This window comes from Balearica regulorum, chromosome 5, assembly GCF_011004875.1.
Source record: "Balearica regulorum gibbericeps isolate bBalReg1 chromosome 5, bBalReg1.pri, whole genome shotgun sequence".
Classification (NCBI taxonomy): Eukaryota; Metazoa; Chordata; class Aves; order Gruiformes; family Gruidae; genus Balearica; species Balearica regulorum.
In genome coordinates, this window is record NC_046188.1 from 4,553,079 (window position 1) to 4,566,501 (window position 13,423).

General features: G+C 49.9%; 1 protein-coding gene across 4 annotated transcripts in view; it reads left to right on the forward strand.

Moving 5' to 3' along the window:
• SAMD4A (sterile alpha motif domain containing 4A) overlaps positions 1-13,423 on the forward strand; it is a 107,447-nt gene that overhangs the window by 82,324 nt on the left and 11,700 nt on the right. For 2 of the 4 annotated variants that reach the window (XM_075753228.1, XM_075753227.1), the window contains exons 4-6: positions 4,172-4,435; positions 10,006-10,115; positions 10,753-10,839. In XM_075753228.1, the coding sequence (XP_075609343.1) occupies positions 4,172-4,435; positions 10,006-10,115; positions 10,753-10,839 (461 nt within the window). The remainder of the gene's footprint in view (positions 1-4,171; positions 4,436-10,005; positions 10,116-10,752; positions 10,840-13,423) is intronic. The other 2 variants (XM_075753230.1, XM_075753229.1) reach the window with 1 other exon arrangement.

Genomic DNA, 13,423 nt, shown 5'->3' on the forward strand with positions numbered 1-13,423 from the left:
TTGTCCGGCTCGCACCGCCGCGGTGCTCCAAAAGGCAGGCGTGCCTCTGGCCACCTCCTGGAGCCTTATCTTACCCTGGGAGAATATATTAGATTTCCTTTTTTAAAGTAAAGCTGAATATTTTTTTAATTTAAAAAAAAAGAAAAAAAGACTTGAGTGTAAGGTTATAAACTCACATTTGGATTTCGTTAGCTAAAGTTAAAGCACACGTGGACCGTTTATTGCAGCAAGAGACCGAATAAGTGACTTGTCCCATCGGCAGCTCTGGGTTCGTTTTGGATCATCCGAAAAGCACGCAGGATTGCCAAAAGCAGGGAAGGACTTACGCTAAACCGACACTTCGAAAATTATTAGCTACGTCCTCCGTTTCAAGAAACTGAGGACGTGAACACACGTTCATATAAGCAGCAGCGTTAATAAGTAACGCATATTTATTAATCCCCTTTCTGAGGGTTACAAATTAAAAGAAGACAGGTGGCATCCCGGGATTCGCAGCGTTTTTAAGCGCCGATGGAAACTGCTGAGAGGGTTTGCACGAAACCCTGTTGCTCACTGGTGTCTGTTACAGCCAGAAAGGCTTAAGCAGAGCCTAAAGTTAGACCAGTGCTAAGAGCTCTTAAATATTTGACGTCTGGTGCCCAGAGTAGCTGGGGTGGTTTCAAAGAGCTGGTGACTTTTCCTGCTTGTAGCATCCTTTGCGGAGGAATTCTCCCCACTGCATCTCGTGAAGTTATGTGAATTGACTCATCGTTCGGTAAAAATGCTTGTGGTTTAGTAAAACACGGTCCGTTGGACTCCAGAATTGTGTTATCTCAGAGAAAGAAGTGGAACTAATTTTTATATGTTGCACTGGATAATTTCTAATTGTTTCTGGCCATCCTGTGGAGTTCATTATTTCTCCTCCAGCCGACACCGGCTTCTAATTAGGGGATGTAAAATTAAGATGGAAGAGCAGCAGTTTACAAGGGTATTGCTCTTCGGGAAGGAATCTGGGCTGGATTTAAGGCAAAAATTTCCTCTCATTTGCAAGATTTTGGTGGGGAGAGGATGGCTTAAATGCTGCCGGGTACCAGCTGCTGCGTACGCCCTGTAAGAGGGAGGACTAATGGAGCAGCCCTTCGCCTCCTAAAGGGGACAGTTAGCTCCTGTCCTCCTTGCCCGTTCCCCTGCATCTCTCGTTCATTCAAAGGCCACAAATATTTCCTAAACCAGAGTATTTCCTACAACAAATTTGGGGTGGTTTCTATCCCCCCCCCCCCGGCTGTGTGACTGGGGCGATGCTGCTGCGATGCTCAGCCCTGCTGATGCATTTCAACTGATTTATGAGTTTTTTCCTATATTTTCCCCCGCCCCCCCTCCTCTTTTTTTTTTTTTTTTTAATGCTAAGTATTTTTTTTTCTCCGGGGAGGATGATGTGATATCTACGCAACCCCGTTACGGTGCTGCTTTTGGGTTACAATTGCAAAGCCAAGAGCTGAAATAGCTTGGCCAAGACCTTCTTGTATCCATCTGTTTCCCCATCAGGATGCATCACAACTTTAGGAAACATAACACCGCTCGGAAAACAATCCCAGGTCCTCATTGACATCCTTTTCTGCCAGGAGACTTCTAGAAGATGATTCTATAGTTATTTAATAGGAAGGGAACAAAGTCTTCACCATAAGCCATCCCCTTGCTTCCCCGCGCAGCGTGGTGTTAGTGTTATGTGCTGGTAGAAGAAAACTGGCTTTCAGAAATAGGAACAATTTAGACATTGCAGAAATCCGCAGGTTTTTGGCTTCATCCGTCAGCTGCGTGTGGCACGCGCTGCTTTTTTACAGGCGCTTAATAAATGCAAACGAGCTCTGGTGGTTTTCTCTCCCCTCCTTTTATAATTCTGCCGCTTGCTCATTTTCATTCTGCTTCTGGTCAGCAGAGATGGCTTTGATGGTGGCTTTCCCCCGGGCTTTAGCTGGGAATTAAACCTAGCTTAACTTTTACAGCATGGTACACCTGGCTGGGGGGGGGTTCTACCAAGACTCGTTTGTATTAGGAAATAACACGTGGAGGAGCTGTGAGTGGTTTTGATTAACTCCCGCCAGTGGAAAAAGGAGGTTAGGGAGCTTCAGGTTGGAGCTTTAGGAGGAAAAGCAACAAAAATGATTCATTTCCTCAGGATTTTTGTACAGATTTAAGAAAGTCGATTTTGCGAGAAAAATTGAAAAGTTTTTATTTCAGTCTTATAGGGACTGGGAGATCATTTTAACCCTTTTGCCCTCAAATTTCCCCGGAGCAGAAAATCTACTTTTCATTTCATCTACCCTGCAGTGAAGCTTACAGCCGCTAATTCTGAGAAATTAGTGGCTTTCTGCAGAATTCGCTCTTGTCTCTAGAAATGAGTCCTTGTTTCGCTAGCCGTCACGATGTGAACCCCACATCTGTACCCAGGGAAACATTGAAAATAGCAGCGTTGGCTTGGGTTTGATGCAAACCAGAACGGACCTTCCCGTAGCGCTGGATCCAGAACTTGTCCCAGTTATCCCAGCGGGTTATCCCGGTTATCCCAACGGCTCGGCTGAGCGACGGCTAAATCCGGAGATTTTTTTGGTCTCAGTTATGAGGAAACAGCCCCCATGAAGTTCAACTAATTTCATTGAGAGTAATCGCAATAAAACATTAAACAAGTGTTTCACATCCTAAATCCGTACATTAAAATACATTAACTCCATTTATGGTTTAACCAGCAGTTTAGTGAATGATGGAATTTGAATTTTGTTAAGCCAACAGCCCAATCTTTTCATATGTTTTTCATTAGAGGAAACACAGATAGTTTGTCCGTATCCATCTTTTCCTCTAAATACTGTGTATTACCCCTACTGACCAACAGACCTGAGAAAAAGATCTCTAAATCTTGAAGGAGATGATAACTAAAAATGAGTGAGACAGTATGGAAGAAGAGCAGTGAACAATGGAGACTGTTCAGTAAAAATTGTATTTAAAAATCTATTCAAGTTGCAACACTTCTACAAAAAAGTGTCAGAAAATCTATGACTTGGGGTTTTTATTACTTTAGCCTACATAAGACATATTTCTCTACTTGACTGAAAGGCGAGTAAATATCTACCCATTGTAAAGCCTTTCTCAAGGAATAACTCCAAATCACAGGAGTTGGTGCATCGCTCTTTTCCTCGCGGCATTCAAGTTATTTGTTAAAAACAAATTGAACTTCTGGTGGTATTAAAAGTTCAGCCAGGAAATACAAACCCATCTACAACTGGGAAGGAAAAAAAATCCAAACCTTTCCAAAGATCATTTTTTGGGGGGATTCAGCCTCACCTCTGTGTCACGGGTGTATTTTCACCGTTGCTTTGGGTGTTTGCTTTTGTGGAGGGTTACAAGGCGTGTGCTGGGAAGCGCGCCCGATGGGTGGCTGAGCTGTGGGATGCTCTCGTTGCTGACGATAGCTCATCTGGGTAGGGCTCAGCAAGTCTTCGACATTTCTATGGATGCTCAGTACCTCCGCGATGACGTCAGGCAGAGGCGGAAATGCTCGTGCTTCGGGGCGTAAGCCAAATCCTAACCCAGAGGGAGAGACAGAGGAGCTTCCCCTGGGTCTGCGTGGGGACGTTCCCATCCTGGGGGTGTTTATGCCCTTCCCAGAAAGATACAGGTCCGACTGATTTTAGAGGGGTGAGTTTCAGTGTAGTTGCTTCAGAATTCCCATTACACCCCCAATAGCAGCCGTGCCTTCCCTGCAAGGGAGACAACCGCCCGGGCTGCAGGGCTGGCGAGAGGCAGAGCCAAGCGCCCAGCACAGTCCCGTGCTCAGGTTTGCTCTCGGTATGTGACTCCGCACGGGGAAAACCTCCAGAGCTGCTCGATTTTATTTTTTTTTTTTTTTCCCCTCTAGAGATTCAATCCACGCAACATCCTTCCTTAAGCAACCCGCCGTAGCTCATGTAACCCATCTCCTTGCAGGTTCTCCCATCGCCTTTGCTTCCCGGGAGGCAAAGCAGAGAGCTCAGGGTAGGGTTCAGGTAGCCACGGGCACCGCGAAGCCATCAGCGAGACACCGTGGCCCACGACCACGCATTTTATGATTTCATTTAATTTTATATTTTTTTTCGGGGGACTCTGCTGCATCCCGGGCCGCGAGGGGGGAATAACCTCTTTGATTTTATTTTTTTTTCAGTTCTCTCAGGCCAGACACACCACAGCCCTTTGAAACGCTCTGTGTCCCTTACCCCACCCATGAATGTGCCAAACCAACCTCTAGGACATGGATGGATGTCTCATGAGGACTTACGAGCTAGAGGACCCCAGTGCATCCCTTCCGATCATGCCCCCCTGTCTCCACAAAGCAGTGTAGCCTCTTCGGGAAGTGGTGGGAGTGAACATTTAGAAGATCAGCCTTCCGCTCGTAACACATTCCAGGAGGAAGGGAGTGGGATGAAAGGTGAGTGAAAAACCAGACGCATCCCCCCCCACACACCCCCGCGCCCCAGCACCCAGAGGCAGGAGGGGAAAAGCCGTTTTCCCGGCAGCGCGGGGCTCGGTTGGCGGTTTTTGAGGGCAAAAGTCCTCGTAACTAAACGGGGTCTTTCGGCGTTTCTTCCCGGCTTAGGAATTTAGGTTTAGGGGAACAAGTTAGGGTTTCTTTTAAGCAGTGGCTGGTCCTGATCTGACGTCTTACAGTTGGGTGCCCGTGGGCTGGTTTTGCCCCAAAATCCTGCAAGCTGCCAACTTTCCAAAAAAACTGGATTTTTTTCCATAGCCTGTGGCTTTCGGCTGCAAGCGGTGCTCTTTTCCTTTTCTTTTTCTTTTTCATTACCGTGAAAAATAGCGTAAGTTTAGCAAGCCCTGTGTGATGAACCATTGCAGTGTTTGGTACCCACCAAGTATTTGGGGAAGTTTTGGCTTAGGATACCTGTTTGCAGTGAATTTATCCTGTGTATTTCTGTTGGTTTTCCCATTACACCTGCATTTCACAGAGACTCTTAGCAATAAATGTATGTGGTCCTGTTGGTAAACAAGGCAGAAATTAAACCCTATCGCTGCCGTCAAAGATGGAGAGCAAATTTCAGGCTGTAGAGGAATAAATAGATAAAACCTGGGCAAACGCACAGACTGTATATTCCTGTGAACAGACAAAACGACTGAAAATGAACCCGCAGCTCTCAGAGACTGATTTAAACAACTGCTGTTTTGCATTAATGCAAAGCAACTCAATTCTGTAAAGACCAGCGATGTTTTTAAATAGTCACGAGGTCTGATTTTATTCTAATTACAGGCCAATCTAGGTACATACAAATCTCTGCAATGTGGAGCTGCGTTTGACTTGGCACTGTATGACTTTTTGATCTGCATGAAATAAATGCCTGAAAAAACCCCTCTCGGTTCCCCCGTGAGATAGCTGCTCGGGGCTCAGCCCTCTCCCTGGCTGGACTTTGCACCGTAGCGTTGCTCTGGGGTGGGGACGATGGGCCGTAGGTGTGACAGGAGAGTTTTCTGAGCATGATGGCTTTGCTTCTCAGCGGCTCCGCTCGCTAACGAACATCTAATCGGGCAGAGCGGCCAGGGCGTTTTGTCTCCAGCGGTGCTCTGTGCCTGCATGTGGTTCTCGCTGCCTGCGTGACCTTGTGGTGGACCGGCAGGCAGGCTTGGAGGGGTCACCATGAGCACGTTGAAGACTAAGCTGGGATCAGCGGGAAGGGTCCCCAAGGCTTTCCGTGCCTGGGACCGAATCCTGCAGTCTGTCCCATTTTTGGAAGCAAGTGGTGCAGAGGGGTCTGTTTAACACTACATTGCTCCAGGTTTCTGCTGATGGTGCTGGGGAGGAGACCATGGGGAGCTTGGCTCCCTGTGATCCACAGCTGCAGGTCTGGGACCTGCATGGACTAAAATGTTCCAGTGCAACGCGATCAATCTATCCAGCCAAATCTGCGAAACCCAAAGGCGCTATTGCCCAGGCTGTCCACGAGCAATAATCAATTAAATAAACTCCTGATAAACTGCATGCAGCGCCCCGGGGCAGATAGCTGTCCTTCCTCGGGCCACCCCTTCCCAGGCATCCTCCTCCTCTGGAGGAAGGTTTGCAAACATCTAAGCCTGGTTCCCCCCGTTGCCGAGTCAGCCAGTTTGCTTTTGTCCCCCTGTCCGGGGACGTGCGAAACAGATGTCTGCAGCCTCTGGTGTCTCCGACTGTCGTGTCCTCCCCCCTCCGCTGTGTTTTCGTCAGACTGAACCAATCCAGTTTCTTCCCAGATGTTTTTTTCTAAACTTGGGGTTATTCTTGCTTCTCTCCACCGGGTTTTTTCCACAAAGTCTGTATTTTATTGAAGGTGCGTTGCCCAAAACTGGACTCTGGAGCAGAGCAGAGACTTGCTTGCCATACAGACAGCGTTCCTGTGGCTGTGTAGCTCAACGTCCTCAAATAACACGCCACGGCGGGCTGCATATGACCCATTGTATCCCCACAGCTTTCCTGCAAAAAAAAAGTACTGCCCGTTCCCTGCCCTCGGTTCGTGCCATTTCTTGTTCCTACAGAAACGCACAACCTTGTGCATTTTTATTGGGTAGCATCTTATTTCATCCAGACCGGTTGCTCGATTTGCCAAGTCCCTTCTTTGAATTGCAGCCACGTCTCCCCAAGCGCCTGCAGGCTCTTGTGGCTTGGTGTCACCCGTGCCTCCGGTCAGCTCGCTCCTTCTTTAACATCCTCCAGAGCATCCAGGAGGACAGTGGGGAAACCAGACCCACGACAGACCCCCACCCGATGTGGCTTAGCCGTTCATCTCCCCTAAGGTCACCTAGTTTCTCCTTTCCGTCTGTCTTCCCGCTGAAGGAAAAACGGCCCCTTTGGCTTTTTCCCAGACCCCGGTTTCTCCAGGGGGAGACATGGACACTTTGTTCCCTGCAGAGCCCGTCCGTCTGTCTGTCCGTCCCTTCCCGGGACACAGCTCAGGGCGCACGGGGAGGAGGGTTTGGGTAGAGCTGGGCGTTTCTGCTGCAAGTAGGTCCATGGCTTAACACGGCGTGCCGTAAGGGCCCTCCTGAAGACATCCTGTGTGTACATCGGCCTCTGTGTGTGTGTGTGTGTATATGTATATGTATATGTATATGGCAGGGTGAATTGTTGTCCTTCTCAATTTCTTCTAAATTTCCATGCCAGCACCCAGATAGACGCGTGCCGGCCAAACTCCGACGTTTAATGCATATGGAGGACAACGTATGTGAGCAGTGTGAAGATTGCTGCTCGCATCAGACGCAGCGTTTCTCACAGCCGTGCCAGGGCTTCGCAATTAGCTCCCAGTAATCGGTGATTAAAGAGTAGCTCCGCGGGTGGGCGGCTCACTGCTCCGTGGGGAGCGTTAGGAAGTTTGACTTTCTGGGGACCTTAGATGACCTTGCACCTCCTGGTTGTCTCTTCTCCATGGGAAGGGAAAGTCCCATCACCATCCCTCCGTGTGCTGGGGTTGCTCCTTCTCCCCGGCCCATTCCCAGGATTGCCATCCCCGTTGGCAAGGGGGCTCTGGGACCGTCATAGCTCCCCAAAATTAGGAGGTGGTCCAGGGAGGCTGGTGCAAAGGGAAAGAAGAGCTGCTTCTGCGCTCTGACCCTCTGCAAGGGTTGGAGATGGGTTTTCTGCAAGGTTTAATGTCTGTATGAAGTTGCATCTGTCTTCGGAAAGTATCCCCGTGGGCTTTGCCATCGGCACGGACGTACGCCAAAGGCAGATGTCCCCAGGGAACACGAGATCAGGTAGACTTTTAATGTGTCCTCACTAAAATGACGTGGGTTTGTGTTAAATTGAAGTTGAGATTCAAGTCTGCCACTCCCGTACTGGAAACAGAGAGCTTTCTGCTAATAGCTTTTAACTGTTTTATAGAGAAGATTGGTTTAAGAGGCCTCTGGTAGCAGGTTTCAGGACTGTTGCATGTCGGGACTTTTGGAAAATGGCAAAGTTCAGCCTGTCCATGCTCAGTAACTGCTTTGCCCCCATGTTTGGAGTGGGGTTGATCTCTTTCTGTGCAGCATTTGAGGAATTTCATTGAAACGCAAATCCTGATGTGTGTCAGAGGACGGAGAGTGCGAGCAAAACGCAGCATTTTGGGGCCGTTTGCATCACCTCTGCGTGATGCGAGTGGGGTTTGGGGTCAGCCCAGGCAGCGGCAGCAGGAGGCTTTTGGCAGATGTAAGAATTTTGCCTGAGGGGACCAAACCAATGGTCCGTCTTGCCCTGTCCCCTCCAGCAAGGAGATGTTGGTTTGGGAAGAGATGCACGCTGGTCCTTGACTTGCATCTGGCACTCAGCAGCCTGGGGCTTTCTGGACAGAGACCAACCCCACCGCAGGATGTCCCAGCAGTGGGACTGCCCTCCTCACGTTGTCTCATCCCTTTCCAAGGCAAGTCTAGCCTCACACTTTGCGGTCAGATCAGCCTAGAAAACCTTTGAGGTTGGCTATGTTAGTGAAGGTTGTTGGACGTGGCCGTGAAGGTTGTCCTCGTGCTGGCCTTGGGGATGGTGAGCAGAGCACCAGCACCCACAGCAGAAGCACATAGTGGGTAGAAATCTCTCCCAAAAATGGTGCAAGCCCCCCATTCCTCCTCCCCCCTTGGTGGGCACGTTGGGCAGAGGAACCCCATGGGCGCAGCCTCGCCACCAGCCATCGCTCCTTCCCCTTGGGCTCTCCTGCTCCATCACCCCTGCCTGCCGTGGGACATGGGGTCCACCACCCGCTTGACACGTACCCCTTACATCGACTCAGGAAGGATCAAACAGAGGGGAGATGTTGCTGTTAATTTGTATTTAACCCCAAAAGAGACATTTCCCAAGCCTCCGCCTGCTCTTGCCGTTCAAGGTATGGGGGTTCGTGCTGTTTGGGACTGAAAAAATGGTTTTTCACTGTTGCTGCACCCAGCGCAGATTGAGACGGGGCTCCTGGGTGTCTCGCTGGTGGGGAAGGGGACAAGGACTCGTGGACAAGGGTATTGCTGAGAGCAGAGCGCCTGAGCTCAGTGGGCTAAGGCAGAGCTATTGTCAGGTTGTAGGTGCTAAATAAAGCAGGTCCCAAATTTGGCACAGCATTTGAAGCCTTTAGGCTTTAGGAAGCGTCATCACGGGCACGGTGGTGTGCTGCAGCACAGATATCTGCAGGGACCCCCCCAAATCTGCAAAACCCCAAGTAGCTGCTGAGCAGGCTGGAGCGGGGGAGGCTCCTGTCCCATTGTCTTCTCCATGGAGGACACCCCATTATGGGGTCTGGTGGGGTTTTGCATGTTGCAGAGGAAGAATCCCCCTCCCAGGTCCTTCCCCATGAAACCACATTGATGTCAGGAGGATAACAGTATTTTTGGGTACCCATCCAGCCGGGCACAGAGGTCCTGCACTGCAGATAATGAGTGGGAAGGAAGAAGTAATTTCAGTTGGTGCATTTTGAGGTCCCAAGTCACCCTTCTGAAGCAGGTTGTGGACCGTCTTCGATGGCATGTCATTTTTCCACGGTCAAAAAAAAAATCTCGTTATTTCTCTTTTAAGCAGCCATTTAAATTTTCAGCACATACCATCTTCCTTCATGCCATAAATCACTGTCTGCCGTCTGCAAAACAGCCATTTGCTCATCCTAAGCTCAACCACACTGTTACCTTCAGTGGTTCCCACTTTCCCAGGAAAAGGGCAGCGAGGAGCTTGCCCATGCAGTGGCACCGCGCCTACTCCCTGTGGGCTAATTCCCGGCAGCTCAGCCGCAGAAACCCAACCTCTGAGGATGTGTCCTCATCCAGGGGCTGGTTCCTCCTACCATCCATATCCATATCCATATCCATATCCATATCCATATCCATATCCATATCCATAGCACTATGTCCTCCAAAAGGTCCGTGAAGTTCAGTAAGGTGTCTGAAGCACCGCTGGGATGGTGGATGGCACCTAATCAGCTCCTTGTGTTGCTGTTGATGCTATTGCGCGTGGTTAAGTGGTGTCATGAGCTCATCAGAAGCTCTCATCTCCTTACCTTTGTGCTGCAGATGTCCCAGCCTGGCTGAAGAGCCTCCGGCTGCACAAGTACGCCGCCCTCTTCTCGCAGATGACGTACGAGGAGATGATGGCCCTCACCGAATGCCAGCTCGAGGCACAAGTACGTCCCATGTCGGTCATAAAGGGATCAGCCACGGTCATGATTCTTGTGCAGTCAGTAGAAGAGACGCCTGCAATGTCACTTTTTGCATCTTCACGTGGAAGGCATTTTGCCCGCAGGTGGTTGGAAAGCAAGCAGAGAAAGGAAAACTGGGTCTTGGGGAGTGAAAAACACCACATTGTACCTGAAAAAGGTCTTTTCCCAGATTTCCTACTGGAGTCCCACCATGGAAGTCCCATCACTGGGAGGCGTGCTTGGGTTTTTTTCCAGTTGGGAAAGTTCAGGAGTTTCAGGGGCGCAGTCTGCAGTGCCCAAGTCTTTAAAGTCAGTGGGGTTTTGGTGGCCAATTGCCTTGTTAACCTTTGAAAATGTCCCCGATCTCACATTTACCTCTGCGTTATCCTGGGGATGAAGACAGCCGGTCAGCACCTTTGCTTTCACTGTGTGAGATGTACTGGGGAGGGACAGACTAGCTGGAAATCTGTCTCCAGCAGTGATTTTCTATGCCCCCCCCAATCCCTGCACTCAGAAATTTGGTTAATTTATAGCAGCCCTTTTTGTTTAGGGAAAGAAGGATTTGGGTTGGCCTGGCTGTCCTGTGGGAATGTTAACACCAGGTTTTGTGCTGTTTTTGCAGAATGTTACCAAAGGCGCAAGACACAAAATAGTCATCAGTATCCAAAAGCTAAAAGAAAGACAAAACCTGCTCAAATCCTTAGAAAGGGTAAGTAATTACAACCACGTTTGTATTTCTTCTTTTTCAAGAAGCCAGGAATTAATTCTGGGGTGAAACACTCTTTGGTTATGTGTGTTGGTGGGATCTTTTGCAGAGAAATCTGTTGTTGGCTTGGCCGCATCTGAAGGACATCTCAAACACTTTTGTAGCAGGTGCGGGTTTTATTTGAGGCTGTGTTTTGCAGAGTCGGTCCTAATCCGTCTCCGGCACTCATGCAGCTGGGATGGATATATACCCTGTACGCTGGTACGAACCCTGCCCAGCTCCAGGATGCTCAGAAACACCTGAGCTCCAGGTGATGGTGGCCACCATCCCAGCGACACTGATGGGAAGTGTCACCCATCCGCTGAACTGCGGTGCAGGACCAGCTCTAGCTGCACCAGCCTCTCTGGTCCTCTCTCCTGCTGGAGAAGCAGCTGGGCAGAGCCTTTAACCCCTGGTTATCCCTCGGCCGCTTCATTAACTCTCCTGTCTCGATGCCACTGTCCCTCCCTAGAGACCCCTCCATGCACAGGACCTCCAAGCCCTGTCCCTACCTCTCCATCCCCAAAAAGAGATGGGCTTTTGCAGTGTCTGTCAGGTACAAGGGCCACTGCACTTTTCTGGAGCATCAGCAACTGTATGAGGTTCAACAAGGCTCAGTGCCAGGTCTTGCACTTGGGTCACAACAACCCCAGGCAATGCTACGGGCTTGGGGCAGAGTGGCTGGAAAGCTGCCTGGAGGAAAAGGACCTGGGGGTGTTGGTCGACAGCCGGCTGAACATGAGCTGGCACTGTGCCCAGGTGGCCAAGAAGGCCAACAGCATCCTGGCTTGTATCAGAAACAGTGTGGCCTGCAGGACCAGGGCAGTGACTGTCCCCCTGTACTGGGCACTGGTGAGGCCCCACCTCGAGTGCTGCGTTCAGTTTTGGGCCCCTCACTACAAGAAGGACATTGAGGTGCTGGGGTGTGTCCAGAGAAGGGCAATGGAGTAGTGAAGGGTCTGGAGCACAAGTCTGATGAGGAGCGGCTGAGGGAACTGGGGGTGTTTAGTCTGGAGAAGGGGAGGCTGAGGGGAGACCTGATCGCTCTCTACAACTACCTGGAAGGAGGTTGTGGTGAGGTGGGTGTTGGTCTCTTCTCCCAAGCAACAAGTGATAGAACAAGAGGGAATGGCCTCAAATTGCTCCAGGGGAGGTTTAGGTTGGATATGAAGAAAAATTTCTTCACTGAAAGGGTGGTCAGACATTGGAACAGGCTGCCCGGAGAGGTGGTGGAGTTACCATCCCTGGAGGTGTTCAAAAACCGTGTAGACATGACACTTCAGGACATGGTGTAGTAGACGTGGTGTTGGGTTGACGGTTGGACTTGATGATCCTAGAGGTCTTTTCCAACCTTAAAGATTCTATGATCATATGGACAATCTGTCCCCAGATACAAAGCCAGACACCCACGTCAGTGCCTGAACAACAGCTTGAATTTCCAAGGAGAACAAACAGAAACTCCTTTGTCCCTTGAACAAAAGCTTAAACTCTGCAGAAATGACTGTCGGAGAAGCACCAGCACCGCAGACTGGCTGAGAGCAGCTCACCCAGCACCTCGCTATTTGTTATCGCAATATTATATTATATTTAATTGGACCGTCTTCAAACAGCAACTTGCAGAGCCTCCCGCTAGGGGCTTTTAAATACTTATGTGGTGTGTTGCTATTTATTGGTGTTTTCGTTAGCTCACTGCTTCGCGATTTATTTATAATATGGGATTGCGCTCGGAGTATGGCAGGAGCTAATAAAGCCATATTTACCTCCCTATATTAATAACTATTGAATCCAAGAGACAGCCCACCGGCTTGAGCTTTCTTCGGCGATGTGTTTTCCAGGTGATTGCACAGCCTCTTCCCCCGCTTCTCCGCCTGGGTTTTGAGATACGGTATTGATTGACTGTCACGGTGCGGGAAGGGGAGCCCGGTTGGGCTGACGCAGCCAGCCACGCACGTTGTAAAATAGGGGAGAGAAGTGGCAGGGGCTGCTTCGGAGCGCTCATGGGATGGGTTTGGGCTGTGGGACCCGGTCCCACTTTGCTGGGGCTCAGAGCTGCCTCTGAGCCGGTTTACTTGGGAGGAGACATCTCTGGTTTTCCAGACTTCCAATCCAATTTTTTTTTGTTAAACAAGAGCATGTGTGGGACTTGATTTTTTTTTTTTTTTTTTGGGGCAGTGTCTTGCTGTTAAAGATTGCTGCTTTCTTGGAAAGAGCAGCTCCACCCCTCTCTGCCGGTTAGCAGAGCAGGATTTTTTTTCCCTGAAAAATCGTGCCCAGCGGACTGACGCCAGAAGTGGAGCTAAGACGTCCGAGAGCGAGCTGGGGGGGTGCAGCAGGAATTAGGGTGAAAAACCATTTCAGGGCTTTGGCTGGCTCGCTGGCAGCCTGTGTACCTGCTTCGTGTCTCTTCCCTAGGGGCGGCCAGGACTCACCCCAAAAGCTGCCTCTCTCCAAGCAGTGTCCCATGAGCCAGACCATGCAGGAGCCCGCAGTGAGCTGTTCTGGTCCAGGCTACATGACAAATAAAATGCTGTTATTTCCCATCAGCTTT